The sequence below is a fragment of the Schistocerca serialis genome, chromosome 2 (genome assembly GCF_023864345.2).
Source record: "Schistocerca serialis cubense isolate TAMUIC-IGC-003099 chromosome 2, iqSchSeri2.2, whole genome shotgun sequence".
Classification (NCBI taxonomy): Eukaryota; Metazoa; Arthropoda; class Insecta; order Orthoptera; family Acrididae; genus Schistocerca; species Schistocerca serialis.
The window spans coordinates 817,479,173-817,494,947 of record NC_064639.1 but is presented as its reverse complement, the minus strand read 5'-3'; the positions used below and the strand labels follow the sequence as shown (position 1 = coordinate 817,494,947).

Below are 15,775 nucleotides of genomic sequence, written 5' to 3'. Positions count from 1 at the left end.
GTATCTGATGTGAGTGATCGTTCGACACGAAAATTAGTCTACTTTGCTTATTTTCATTTGCTAATGTCATGTTGTATTATATTTTGGGGTAACTTCCCATTCTAAAAATATATTTTTGGCTCAGAAACAGGCGGTTCAGGCAATAAGTGGTGTGGCAGTTCGGGCAATAAGTGGTGTAAGTTCATGAACCTCTTTTTGACCCCTGTACACGAGTCTGGGCATTTTGACACTGGCCTCTAAATATATATATTCCTTACTGTCATTTCTTTTTAACAATATTAGCTTATTTCCAAGAATAAGCAGCTTTCACTCAGTTAATACTCGGCAGAAATCAAACCTGCGTTTGGATCAAACTTCCTTAACTCTTGTGCAGAAAGGTGTGCGTATACTGCTGCATCCATTTTCAATAAGGTACTGCTCGAATTCAAAAAGCTTAGCAGTAATCCACGCGCTTTCAAATTGAAACCGAAAAGTTCCTCATGGGTCACTCCTATTCTGTCGAGGAGTTCCTTGAAAAATTAAGCCGATTCTTGATGTATTGTTGGATTGACTTTTTTTGGGTTCATAAACATTTTACTTTTATCTGTTATTACTTTCATGTTATAATTTCATGTACTGACATGTTCCATGACCTTTAGATTTGCTCCCCAATTTGGTCCTACAGAACTTTACTTGAAAATAAATAAATAAATCTCGTCAGAGGGTGCCTGACACTTTACATCTCCCTCAGACACCTTTGCTGCAGTGTTTTGGTACATTTGTCTACCCCAACACCACTCCATGTCATAGAATCCCTGTCTTCTGCTTATCTCTTCATTCCTGATCCTATCTCTCAAACTCACTCAAATCACAGGTCTTCCTACAGCCCATGAGACAGACCTGGAGCCAATTTGCGCTGACTGTTGTGTCACTGCATCAGGGCGTATGTTGTTGCTGACACAATGCATACGCCAAACTTTAATTTTTAAATTTAGAGAGATAGTCAGTTTACAGAGCATGTAACCAACTTTTTCAAATGCCATTCAGGTGAGGCCAAATCACGTGTCATCTCTGCTGTTTGGTTATCTTGCACAAATTGGATTTTACGTCCCAGAAGTATGTATTCATTTACTACGTCCAGAACATGGTTTTTGAAGGAGGCACTGATAGTGACAGGACTAATGACTCTGGTCTTTTCAAGGCGATTTTTAGGGCCTGCAGATTCGTAAGCACGGTTGAGATTTTGGATGATTGTTGTCAGTTTATTTGTATTGCTGCTGAAGAGGATTATATCATCTGCAAAGCGAAGATGGTTGAGACACTTTCCATTTTTGCTGATACCTTTCTGTTCCCATAGACAGACAGACACAGACTTTTACATTTCTCTAGAGCCAAGGTAAAAATATAGAAGAGATTGTGTCTCCTTGTCTGAAGCCTATCCAAACGGATACCTTTCCAGTGACACAGTCTTTCTTTATTTTCACATGTAGAGTGCATTCTCGTACATGTAGCGGATTAAGCTGGTATATCTGTAGTCAATAAGGACTCTGTTCATTGATCTCAATAGTGCCTAGGTCTATGGAGGCTATCTGAAATGGAATGTTATACTCCATAAATTTCTCTATCAGTGTGCATACTGCTTGAATCTAGTAACTGCAATGAAACCTTTTTCAAATCCCACCTGTTCCACTGCTTCCATAGTTCCACAATTAACTGATTATGTTCAACAATTCAACAGTGATCGGCCTTCAAAGACTACTTCAGCTGTGTGACGACATTGTAAAAGCAACCTACAGTAAAATCCAATTATAAGGTAGGGCAATAAAAAATGTAACAAGTGGACCTTCACTGAACTTTCATGTTATTAAAATGATACAGCAGATCTACTGCCAGTGATACTGTGAATAAGAAACCAGTGGAAATGGGGAAAAAAAAGCTCCTCTCCTGTGAGGGTACAAAATTTGGCTGAATTAAATTTGGGGATTTTCCCAGAAGCATCACAGACATGAAATTTTATATATCTTAGTGTTTATAAATGAGCATGTGTGTCTACAACTAATTTTATTATAATTTGTATGATGGTTAAAATACTACAGAAAGAAGTCATTTATACATATACAATGTCTTGTATTAATTCAATGTTTGTTTTGTATTTTATTAGTTGCTTGAGGTACTCCTTGAGCAGCATGCAGCAAATGGAGTTCATAAGCAGACATTCCTGTTGCACAGAGCTACCAATGGCATAGAGTGCAAAAGGAAGGAAGACAATGAGATCAATAGAGACTGAGCAGAAGATCGGATTAGGGAATGATGGGGAAGGAAATCGCATGTCACAGCATTTGCCATGAACAATGTATGAAAATCTAAATCTGGATGGCGGATGGAGATTTGAAACGTCATCATCCTGAATGCAAGTCCAGTGTACTAACCACTGCACCATTTTGCTTGGTTGAGCTGAGGAGGACCATTGAGTATTGCTGTACAAGATTCACCAATGAAGATGACATTCATCAACGATGTCAACAAGAAAAAAAATTTAAAACTCTTGTAGAGTCTTTAATTGCATACAAGCATTTGATCACACCCTGTACCTGTAATCACGCATATAAGAAATGTTATACGTTATTCACTCACAATTGCCAAAAATTAACTGAAACATAATAATATTAGCAGATTGATAATTATGATATGAAAAAGAACCTATACCGAGATGATGTTTCAGAACCGCCGTCCCCTCAAAAGAATATAAAAGTATAAGTTTTCTTGGTCAAACAATAGAAAATCCAGGATGGAATGTAACAATATTAGAGGAGGAAAGTTGCGACTCACCATATAGTGGAGATGCTTAGTCGTGATAGGCATAACAAAAAGATTCACACAATTATAGCTTTCGGCCATTAAGCCCCCTCCCCAACACACACACACACACACACACACACACACACACACACACACAACTTGCACACACGTCTGCAGTCTCAGATAACTGAAACCACACTGCGAGCAGTAGCACCAGTGTATGATGATAGTGGCGACTGGCTGGGGGTAAGGACGAGGCTGCGGCGGAGAGGGGGAGGGATAGTATGGCAGGGGTGGTGGAAAGTTAAGTGCTGCAGTTTAGACAGAGGGCAGGAGAGAAGGTGGAGAGGAGGAGGAGGAGGGGGGGGGGGGGCAGGAGGAGGGGGGGGGGGGCAGGAGGGGGGGGGGCAGGAGGAGGGGGGGGGCAGGAGGAGGGGGGGGCAGGAGGAGGGGGGGGGCAGGAGGAGGGGGGGGGCAGGAGGAGGGGGGGGCAGGAGGAGGGGGGGGGCAGGAGGAGGGGGGGGGGGGAAGTAGCGGAAAGGAGAGACATTAAAAGACAGAGTGTGCCGGTGAAATGACGGCTGTATAGTGCAATGGGAACAGGGAGGGGGCTGGATGGGTGAGGACAGTGACTAACGAACGTTGAGACCAGGAGGATTACGGGAACATAGGATGTATTGCAGAGAAAGTTTCCACCTGCGCAGTTCAGAAAAGCTGGTGTTGATGGAAGGATCCATATGGTACAGGCTGTGAAGCAGTCACTGAGATGAGGGATATCATGTTTGGCACCGTGTTCAGCAACAGCGTGGTCCACTTGTTTTTTGGCCACAGTTTGTCTGTGGCCTTTCATGCGGGCAGACAGCTTGTTGGTTGTCATGCCTACATAGAATGCAGCACAGTGGTGGCAGCGTAGCTTGTAAATCACATGACTGGTTTCACAGGTATCCCTGCCTTTGATGGGATAGGTGATGTTAGTGACCGGATTGGTGTAGGTGGTGGTAGGAGGATGTATGGGACAGGTCTTGCATCTAGGTCTATTCCAGGGGTATGAGCCATGAGGTAAGGGATTGGGAGCACGGGTTGTGTAAAGGTGGACGAGTATATTGTGTAGGTTCGGTGGACGGCGGAATACCACGGTAGGACGGGTGGCAAGAATAGTGGGCAGGACATTTCTCATTACAGGGCACGACGAGATGTAATCAAAACCCTGGCAGAGAATGTAATTCAGTTGTTCCAGTCCTGGATGGTACTGAGTGACGAGGGGAATGCTGCTCTGTGAATCTGATGATTTCATTTGATCTCATTTTTTCCCCTTGTACATCCGTTTCGTCCTTTCCGTGATTTTTCACACATATTTGGGTGTATTTTTTGGATGTAATTCTAATTTTTTTACGCAATTTTTCACATTTTTTTGCACCACCATGGACCGTTGCTCCTTCCATCTGTGTAAATACAGAAAAGTTTCCTTATCCCTAGCCAGATCCCAGTCCCACATACTGTTCCTGCATTGTTGCCTGGCTCATGAAATCCCCCCCCAATGGCCTTACCATCAAATTACCTATCTCTGGTTGCCACCCCTCCTTCCACAATGACCTCCACCTGTTCAGATTCCGCCAATCCTTAGCCCTCACCAACATACTCCTGCAAAACCATAACAACTGCGCCCAATCCTCCTTGCAGTACCTTCTCTCCATCCACAAAATTCTCCTGCTATGTAATGCCAAATCCCTGGAACTCTTAACACACACTGAAACTCTTGCCCTGCAAGAAGTTTAGCAACATGCACACCACCACCTCAAAAAGCTCTCCATCCTGCTCACTTCCTTTTCCTGCCTTTGAGTACCAGTATCCACCACCTCTACAACAACCTCCAAACCTCCCCCACGTCCCCTCATAGCTGACAAACCCTGTCTCGCAGACCTACTACACTTACCCCACCCTCCAAAACTCCCACCACCACACAGAACCCAGAACCTAAACAGAACCGCAACACAGTCCTGAATCTTCCTCCAGAAGACTTAGTCCCACAGAAGTATCAGTCCTTTCGAAAGGCCTCACCTTTTGCCCCACTCCCAAATTCAATCAAGCAGGACTTGTTAAAGACCTTCTCTCCTTCTCCTGGTCCCTACAGGGGAAACACATTTTCGCCACTAACCTGACCAGCCAGACTCAACCAAAGACCAATATTGAACCTTGCCTCACTCAGTTCACTCCTCTATCCAACTGCGATCCACCACCACTGCCTCCAAACCATCCCCTGAGATTTTCACTCTGCGGCGGAGTGTGCGCTGATATGAAACTTCCTGGCAGATTAAAACTGTGTGCTGGACTGAGACTCTGCAAGGTTCGCAGGAGAGCTTCTGTTAAGTTTGGAAGGTAGGAGACGAGGTACTGGCAGAAGTAAAGCTGTGAGGACGGGGTGTGAGTCGTGCTTGGGTAGCTCAGTTGGTAGAGCACTTGCCCGCGAAAGGCAAAGGTCCCGAGTTCGAGTCTCGGTCCGGCACACAGTTTTAGTCTGCCAGGAAGTTTCATACCCTGTTAACTTTCCAGAGTTTTTTAACCTCGAACCTTGCCTCACTATCATTCCCCAAATGCCTCAACATGCAATCTAACCTTACATCCTCAGAAAGAACCGCACTCCACCATCTAAAAACTGATTCTGACCTTATAATCCTACCTGCAGACAAAGGCTCCACCACTGTTGTTTCGAACTGCAAGGATTGTGTGGCAGAAGGACTCCATCAGCTGTGCCACAGTGACCCCATTCCAGTAGTCCAGCAGGATCTCCAGTCACTACTCAACTCCTTAGGCCCATCCCAGAACCTCTCCCCAGAGTCCATCTCTCTACTTACCCCCACCACTCCTCGCACCCCAACCACCCAGGACGTCCCATTGTGGCCAATTACTGTGCCTCCATTGAGAGAATCTCTGCTCTCGTAGACCAACACCTTCAACCTATTACCCGGAACCTATCCTCCACTGATTCTCCACAGTTGCTGTCCCTTTATCACACTGTGCCCTGCCCTTACCTAATGGATCATACCCCTGTAAAAGACCTAGACGCAAGACCTGTCCCATACATCCTCCTACTACTACCTACTCCAGTCCGGTCACTAACATCACCTATCCCATCAAAGGCAGGGATACCTGTGAAACCAGTCATGTGATTTACAAGCTACGCTGCCACCACTGTGCTGCATTCTATGTAGGCATGACAACCAACAAGCTGTCTGCCCGCATGAAAGGCCACAGACAAACTGTGGCCAAAAAACAAGTGGACCACGCTGTTGCTGAACACGGTGCCAAACATGATATCCCTCAGCTCAGTGACTGCTTCTCAGCCAGTGCCATATGGATCCTTCCTATCAATACCAGCTTTTATGAATTGTGCAGGTGGGAACTTTCCCTGCAATACATCCTACGTTCCCGCAACCCTCCTGGTGTCAACCTTCATTAGTCACTGTCCTCACCCATCCAGCCCCCTCCCTGTTCCCACTCCAGCACTACACAGCCGTCATTTCACCGCCACACCCTGTCTTAATTTCTCTCCTTTCCGCTACTCCTCCCCCCCCCCCCCTCCCCCTCCACCTTCTCTCCTGCCCTCTGTCTAAACTGCAGCACTTAACTTTCCTCCACTCCTACCATACTATCCCTCCCCCTCTGCTGCAGCCTCCTTACCTTACCCCCACCCAGTCGCCACTATCATCATACACTGGTGCTGCTGCTCGCAGTGTGGTTTCAGTTATCTGAGACTGCAGACATGTGTGCAAGTTGTGTTTGCATGAGTGTGTGTGTGCGCGTGTGTGTGTACATATGTATGTTTGTCTATTGCTGACAAAGGCCTTAATGGCTGAAAGCTATAATTGTGTGAATCTTCTTGTTTGCCTATCGTCACTCAGCATCTCCGCTATATGATAGTAGCAACTTTCCTTCTCTAATTTTCTTAGTCAAAATTCTAATAAAACCAGTGTCACATTGTACATCACCACTTTGCCAAATGGTTCAGTAAACCATTTTTTTAGCATGTGCACTTACCTCAAGCAACCAAGGTTTCAGAGCTTCATCCAACAAGACATCAATTCCAAAAAGTTCATATGAGCAGTAACGGGAAACAAGATTTGCACGTGTTAGTTGACTTATGGAAGATTCCCCACTGATGATTGTCTTGATAACAAGATCCACAAGACTGTCCCACAATGCCTTAACGTCAACACCATCCTTCTCCAGGTAACTCCACAGTGTTTTGACTGTCCTATAAATTTAAAACAATAGCTGAAACATTAATCAATGGTACACAAAGGAAGAGTATACAATTATTTATATACAGATTTGGCACTGAAATGGGTCAGCAGTTTCTTGTTGTATGTCAACATTATTTGTCAATACAAGATGACTGATGTGCATCCCAAAGAATAAAGTGGAAACACGGAACTTCTTCACCTGTTTAGTTTCATTTAGATCTGACCAAACTAACAAGAAAGCACAATAATCACCTTCAGGTCACTTGATGAACCAAGTCTTAAGGAATTTGGCTCCATATGTAAACACTCAATTTAATGTGAATACAAGTCATTTCTGTACACAACTGAGAATTGGTAGTGATAGTATAAGACACTATTCTTAATCTAGAAAAATCCATTTCAGTCAGTCGAAAACTCTAAGTTAACAAAATATGACCCACATTCACTTATGGCTTTAAAACACAGTCTACAAGAAATCCAAAAAACTTTGCAGATATGTAAATTTAATGCTTTGGCAGCATGGTTTCGAGTGGCAAATATTAAGCAAAAATATCTGTTGCAAACACGTTATACATAGAGGAGATGGAGTAAGGAAGGTCGCACAGACAAGGAAAGCGTACACCCAGTGGGTCATCAATTTCTCTTATCTTTTGCACAACTGCAGTATATACTTACAGGTATCAATGCTGGGTTAGTACAATGGGCTTCTCACTGTTTTCAAGAAATGGTCGTTTTAAGTTTTATAAGCCTGGTGGATACCATACAAGAGCGCCAGCTATTGAGCTGGCTGCATTAGAGAAATGGCTAAAACGGCAGGCTGGGTATATGTCCATACTGGATTCAAGTCTCAATTTCTTTTCTAATCTTCCAACAAACACTTCTATTGCTCCAACGAATCATGTTTCTTCAGAAAGGAGCAATAATAATGAGGATAATCATAGTGGTATATTTGTGGTGAGGCTTAATAAGGAATGCTGATGAAATGAACATTTATTTATATCAATACATTCATACAAATATTACAAAGTAATTTCAGTGAAGTCATTTTACTTCATCTTTGTCATTGGTAGGTGAACATGTTTAGGTTGTATTCATCATAAAAATATGGAAACCACAGCAAACTTCCACTAAGCATATTTTATAAATAACTGTTCCTGCCACGTACATTTATTTTTTTAGTAATTATATGGTGAAATACACCTTATTAACTTTTTAATAGGAATCTTATTTACTTTTTAATAAGAACCTTATTTACTTTTTAATAAGAATAATCAATCAGAAATTGTTTTTGACATACGCCATGCATAATTCAACATAGCCATGAATGCTTGAGAAGTGTATCAATTGATGCAATATCAGGGAGTGAGGAATAATTCACTCCTAAAGAGTGGTTTTTTCTAACCAAGTAACAATGTAGAAGCATTTCATCCAAGTTTCTTATTATTCCTTGCCACGAAAGAACCATCGCCACAACCAATGAAGAAACATGATTTGTTATAGCAATACAAGTGTTTGCTGGAAGCTAAGGGGGGTAGGGGATCCGGGGGAGGGGGAGATGGTGGTGGTAGACTGACAACAGTGACCAAATATAGCTGTAGTATAGTCAGACTTTTATCTGGCACCTTTTCCAGTTATGCTAACACTGCTCTGGCTGACAGCTGGTACTCTCATGTGGTATTCAACAGTTTTGTAAAATTTTGAACCTCAATTACATGAAAATGCTTGAAGCTCATCACACTAGGGCACCTTGTTACATTTAGTCTGTACTAAAATCGACTGAAAAATAAGGCAAATTGATGAGCAATTGCGATTTTGCTTCCATTGTGAGAGATGTGCCATACCATCTTCGAGAAAGGAGTGATGCTGTAAGCAGTCTCACAAACCATATTCTGTCACTTCAAAGGAGCATTAGGAGCATTTACTCTGACAGGCTAACGACGATGAATTTAGTTGTAGTCAATGTTTAATGTATCTTTGGCACCAATGATATTAGATAAGGAATGCTGGCTCAGATTAAAAAAGATGGGGTACAAAACTGAAGGAGTTGGTGTAAGTAAGAGCTAACACTGAATTCAATAAGTGTTGGGATGATCACATTATCTGATGTGTTTTCAAATGGTCTACATGCTGACAAGAAAACTCTCCAGAGGTACTGCTATAAAACATTGCTGAGTATGTAAATTATCTTATCTTAAGGTATTTACCTCTCTGAATTAAACTGAATATACAATATGCAGTAATTCAAAATATGCTTTTTTGAGTTAGCACTATCCTCAAATGACCCCTTCAACTGTTCACACTTTTTGAACAAACCATACCTATAATTTCTAGAAATGATTAGGGGGAGACCACATAAAGTTTATAGGAGGACAAGTATAGACAAGGATTCAATCTATACTTGTTCTGAATGAGAGTCCAGAGTCTTGACCACAGTGTCATGTCTGTCAGTGATGAAGGAAAGAAATGGGTGGATGCAATAACCTAGGATTAAAGGAGACATTTCATTCTATACTTTGTAACCTTTACCAGAGTATTTCCCCATAACTGTACTTTATGTTAATTATGAGACTTTAGATTACACAATCAAAAAATCAGGTGGTTAAAGAAAAACAAATAAAAGTGCAAAAAGTTGCATGCTGACAATAAAATGGGGCAAAACCTGATAATACCATACAATGATAAACAGTACTGATACACAACTGCTGTAAAGAATAAAAACCTACTACTTGTGACAAAATCTCCAATTTTTGGCATTTGTGCCTTTTTCAGCAGAAATTAAAACTGCTCAAGAATGAAAATAATGTATGGACTGGCTTCTACGCTCACTTTACAGCCACTATTTTATGTACATTACACAAACATATTTATGACTGACACACAATTCTTGAAACAATGTTGAAATACTTCGCACACCTCCTACAAACTTAGCTAGAACTGACAGATCTGTAAACAAAATACACAGCTCATAAGGGTGTAAATAATTTCTTATGTGTCCTCTACACACGCTGACAATCTGAAATCACAGCAAGAATAGTTGGAGGAGACATAAAACATTTCCAAATAAAACAACACGATTGTGAAATAGCAAAATTCTGAAGTTGTGGAGTTTAAGTGTCATTTAACACATTACCATTTGTGTCCCTGACATGCTGATGCATCTTCATTCTGTGTGTACTGGCTGCTCATTTTATTGATACTGTAGTTTGTGAGATGCATGTATCTGTCACTTAGACATGCCATGTCACCAGAGTATTTAACTACAGGAAGAGAAAAAAATCCAATACTTAACACAAGTAGGGATATAAAAATAATAAATACTTAAAAATATATGATTTATCTGCAATTAATACATACCTGATGCAAATCTTACCAGGCCATCATCATAAATATAAATCCGCAGAGGATTGATACTTGTAACAAGAACATACAAGCGTAAATCAAACTTACTACCATTTATCAAATATGGCTGTGAAATGTACTTCTGAACAACCAATGGTCTTCTCTTTGGTATCTGAGCCCATCGATGTATTACTTTAATGCCCGTTCCTCTTGCTGATGCAGGCTAGTAAGTAAGATAATGCATTAGACACTATTCAAAAGTGGAAAGGGATTGGATTGTTAACACTTACGTTTTACAGATCACCTAAACTGTATTATTCTAATGTAATCACTGATCAAACAAGTACGGGTGATGGAAAAATATACTTTTTGGTCAAAAACGAAAATGTATTTTGTTTCATAATATGGATACAGAAAATCTACTCGCAATGCAACAACAAGCCCCTTGTGTGGTTTCAATTCATTGTCAATAGCATACCATATGGCCATATGGTTAGATGGTAAGTTTTGAAACTCTGCAACTCACTTTTACTGTCAAGTTTCACTAGGTCATTTTCCATATCTCTCGCCATCTGCTGTTCACAAACTCACTCTCTCGTTTTTGTCCAGTACCTCTATTCTGATTTGAGCTTGTAGGTGAATTTTGCTGTATAACTAGGAGTATTTCGTAGCCTCTCTTCTACCAGGTTGATATGTCCCTGGTTCCAAAAGTTATTTTGCCTTTCCCTCTGCTGCCATTTGACAAATCAAGTAATTTCAACACTTTACCCTTCAAAAATTATGTAGAAAGAAAGGAAGAGAACAAATACACTGCTAAACAACAACAACAACAACCAGAATGGGACTAAACAAAAAACAAATGGGTATCATACTTCCGAATGAATATGTAATTAAGGACATAACTAAATTTATGATTAGTGTAACAATCAGCATGAAATCTGTTATCCTCTGGCAGTATGTTTCCCTAGTGCTTGCTCATGACATGAAAACTAACAATAAAAATATTATGCCACTTCACACTGACATAAGTCAGTCAACCCATTACGGATACATCACTAACTCAGTTTATATATTCTTTTTGATAGTCATCACAACTGTACACTTTGTTAATCTTACACTGGTTTCCATCTAACTGTCAATAACTTCTGTTAAGAACACAAAGCAAGTGTATGTCTAGGATGTCTAGGTTGTGGGGGTTGTTTTCTAAAGGGAGAGGAACCAAGTTTTATTTACATCATCTACAAAAATAATGAATTGTAAAGTATGATGTTCATCAATGGAAAATTCGATATTAATTGCTTAGTAGCTTTCCTAGGATAAACTGCTTGTTGTACTGACACTCAAAGCAGAATCTCTGACTTCACCAATTGAGCTATCAAAGCACACTGCACCTTTCACTTGCAATCTGCCAGTACCTTTCTCTTTTTTCCATAGCACTGTTCACACTCTATTGCACAGTGAAATTTTCATCCGGGTAACAGCATTTCAATAATAAAATAATAATAATAATAATAACAATAACAATAATAATGTTTGGATCAACATCTTAAATACAGAAGCAGACATCCTTAGTTATGTTTAAGGTCACTAATTCATATTTTCCTGTATTATATATTAGCTTTGTTTCAATATATTCACACCTTTTCTTTCTCATGCACAGTTTACCAACCCATTGTCAAGATCTTTGTTGCATTTTATTACAATAATTATAATCAAGAGCTTTGTATTTGAGGGTACAATTAATGTACTGAAAAGGTTTTGTACCCTCAACATCTGGTTTATGAAGCATATATTCAATATTTGTTGTATTGTACAGACAGAGAGCAAGCAATTTATGTCTTGTGCATTCAGTAAACTTAACAACCAAAAAGATTTAATGGAAATGAAATAAAATAAAATCCAGTGGTTTTACATAAAATGAATTTATTAATTTACAATACTGCACTTGAAATTTTTGATAATTCCTCAGAAAAGAAAGAAATAAAAATATAATTATAGGATACACAGTAAACCTTTAATATATCAAAGAATGACAGTAATATCTATCTTGATATAACATTCTTTTTCATAGAATTTGTAAGTGTACGAGATTTTCCAGATTTTTGTAGCCAAAGTTTTTGGACATAAATCATTTTATTGTTTGAGGGTGAAATCTCATATTAATTTTGATTATAAACAACCTTCATAAGCAGAAGATCAGTTCATTCGTTTATCCAGAAAATCACTCATAACTTCAAAGTTTAATTATTATATCAGAGGATTAGGTAAGGAGCAAGTCTTGTTTCATACGTTGCACTATTTATCTGAGGTATTCAGGATGGGCCCCATGCCATCCCAAGAGCATTAAAGCTGTATTTGATATCATCACATGCAAAGTAATCCAGAGGTGGCAAACCACTGGCAAATCTTTAGTTGTCGGTATACCTTTACCCAATGGTAATGCATATGCTGATGAACTGTTACTCTTTTTTCTTTGGAAGTTTAGGCTTTGTTCAAAACGAGTTGCACCTAGATGTTTAACCACTGATTACATTTTAAAGACAAAATAAAAACTTTCCTATAAATCAGAGTTACATGAGGCCTGGTTTTGATAGAAGTTGAGCTCTTCTACAGACATAATACGAATTATCAATTAGTCAGGGGTTTGCACACTTTCTGGAGATGAAGACCAGCATTGTGGTAACTTGTGAATTAACTGAACCCTTGCAAAGTACAAACAATTAATAAGGAGTGGTCTCTCTTTGTGACGATGAGTTGTCTTAAGAACCTGCAGATAATGAGAAAACCCGTTAAAAAAAACTACTGCCACAAAAATTATTGTGCTGTGAAGTTTCCTCACATTCTTAGAAGGAAGATGAACTAACAAAACCAAACCATGGGGAACACAGCATCATCAACAAAATTAGCCTGGCAAAAAGGGAAAAGATGGTCTAGTGTACAACCTCTCATCACCAGAGTTGGCAAATATCCTAAATTAAATTACAAACCTCTATACACAACAAATGATAATCTCTGAATGAGAACGAGTTGCTTGGCAGCATTGGTACTATCTGAATGAAGCAACTTTACATTTTAGCTGTTATTATTTATTACATAGCCCTTCATAACAAAAATATAAAAACAGTGTGCTATGTTGCAAAAGCATTCATCACAGTTACCCCACAAGGGTAAACAACCTTTACTACAACCTCGACCAGGGCAGTAATGTGATACTAGCGCACTGTCACAGTGTGTCAAACATATTGTGGAGACTCCTTCCCTCACCTCGTAGACCAGACACCCCCCACCCTTGCTGGTCACTTCCACTGGAGGGATAAGTTAGACAGCCACGCTTTCTGAGCACTAGGCATGCCGAACCGTCGCTCGACCAGCCCCTTGTGCAATCCGACGAGGCAACATCCCCAGCCCTGCTCTTGGCAGCCTGGCCGCGGAATGCCACGAGGCCCTCGTCGTTGCCCACCGCAATTCACCGGGGTGTGCGCGTAACACACAATTCTTATCCCAAGCTCATCATCGTCGTCTTGTTGTGGTCCATTTAACGAAAGGAATGCTATCGTGTTTTTCCACACAGCCTTTTACAGCTGCATCTTCGAGGCGATTCTACTGTCTAAAGAAGTACAAAGCCTGCTGACAGATGTCCAGTTCGTCCTCCCAGTATCAGCAATTTGAATATTGCGTGCAGTGTAGTGTAAATAGTGCAGTGAAGTGCAATGCGCTCTAGGACTACCAGGCTGTTTTATTACTATTCTATCCCTGGCTGTTTTGTCACTCCTTTGCCGCCAAGTGCACCAGTGAAGCAGTATTTCCATGCTGCCGGATGGCATCAAACGATGGTTACAAGCCACCCATGGTCTCCCCGGTCCAGACCGTCCTCTCAATTAAGAGGTATTAGCTCATTTCGAATGTTACTTGTAACGGCTCTTTAGAGAGTGTTTATTCAGCAACAAGTATTAGATTAAATTCTGTAATACGAAATGACCTAAGAGCCAAAACACAGTAGTAGTATTTCGAAATAGAGTAACGCAAAGCAGTACAAAGGGAATCCGAGGAAGACCTAACAGAGCTGCAGTTTGTTCTGAATGTAATATACAAAACCAACGCACAGCATTGTTAGGTCTCTTGAGTTTTTGTTTTCAGTGGTGGTGAGTGTGTTTGCAGTTCTTCCGTGGTAGTTGGAATTTTGGGATTAGAAGCCTAATTAAATTGCATTCTTAGAACCGGATTAGACATTGGAGTGGTGGAGAATAGATTATTTTGGGATAAATACAGAGACGGAGTCAATTAGAGGTGACTGGGTGTATGAGCATTGATATTCAAGTGAATGGTGATTGTACGTGTTAAATACAATGCTACTATCATATACTTATGATCGTGAAGAGATTTATTGACAATATGGAAACTTTTATGTTGAATTAGGACTTTATTGGCTGTATGCGAGTTATTAAAGAGTATTGGGACTGAAAATAGTTTGGAACTTATCATAGTAGTATCTTTGCTGCTTGTTGTCAAGGTGATTCCACTAATAAACAAGAAGTGAAAAATAGTGCCCGTGTCTCATTACTGAAACAAGCTGGTTTCCCTTTATTAATGTAACACGTGTGGTCGCGAAATAAGCTCCTGTTAGATCGGCCGGATGCATCCTGCTTGCACCCCTACCCACCCCTTGTCCTCTCCACCCTCCCACACCCTTCTACGCATGCCACCCCTCTGTACACATCACCGCCCCCAGCCTGCACCCCCACCCCCGCATGCCATCCCTTTGTTGTGTGCCACTGTCCCCTTCCACGCCCCCCCCCCCCCCCAACCACCTCCACATGTAATCTATCCCATTGCGCACACCACCACGCCTCTCCCACAGCTGATAGACATGCGACCAGACAAGCCACAGTGTAACCTGCACCAACACACGGCAGAGATTGTACTGCGTGACCCACACCGTGCATGCCCCACCTGCCTTCATCTCTGCAACACTGCCTGCCAGCACCCTCTTGCATACTACGAAACACTGCCTGCATGGTGCTATGTCTCTGCCACATGTGACCACCTCTACGGTAGTCACACCCGACGGGCTGTCTAACCAGCAGACCCCCGTTACCCCTCCTGCACCAGCACCTATGAGCACTTCAGAAGTATCTGAACTCCGCTTGCAAAATTCAGCACTACAGAACTGCTTGACTGAGCTGACCAATGGGGCAGCACACCCAGCAAAGCCGATTCAGGATACCCTTGCCCCAGTTGCGCTGCCGCTCATTTGCTCTCACTCACTTCAACCCACAATGTTGTTTGCTTCCATTGAGGCAGGTTTTGCAGGCTGCTCTATCACAAGTGACAGAATGAAATTCAGGATGGTTGTCAGTCACCTCAACCTGACCACTGCTGCCCAAGTCTGGGATGTTCTTACACACCCACACCCCTCC

General features: G+C 41.2%; 1 protein-coding gene across 6 annotated transcripts in view; it reads right to left on the bottom strand.

Moving 5' to 3' along the window:
- Window positions 1–15,775, bottom strand: part of LOC126458060 (tubulin monoglutamylase TTLL4-like) — a 255,365-nt gene that overhangs the window by 123,729 nt on the left and 115,861 nt on the right. For all 6 annotated transcript variants that reach the window (XR_007585569.1, XM_050094857.1, XM_050094861.1 and 3 more), the window contains exons 10-12: window positions 10,374–10,581; window positions 10,150–10,276; window positions 6,814–7,030 (exon numbers count right to left, since the gene is read on the bottom strand). Coding sequence is in view for 5 of the 6 variants with exons in the window: in XM_050094857.1 (XP_049950814.1) it covers window positions 6,814–7,030; window positions 10,150–10,276; window positions 10,374–10,581 (552 nt within the window). In the remaining variant the exon portion in view is untranslated. The remainder of the gene's footprint in view (window positions 1–6,813; window positions 7,031–10,149; window positions 10,277–10,373; window positions 10,582–15,775) is intronic.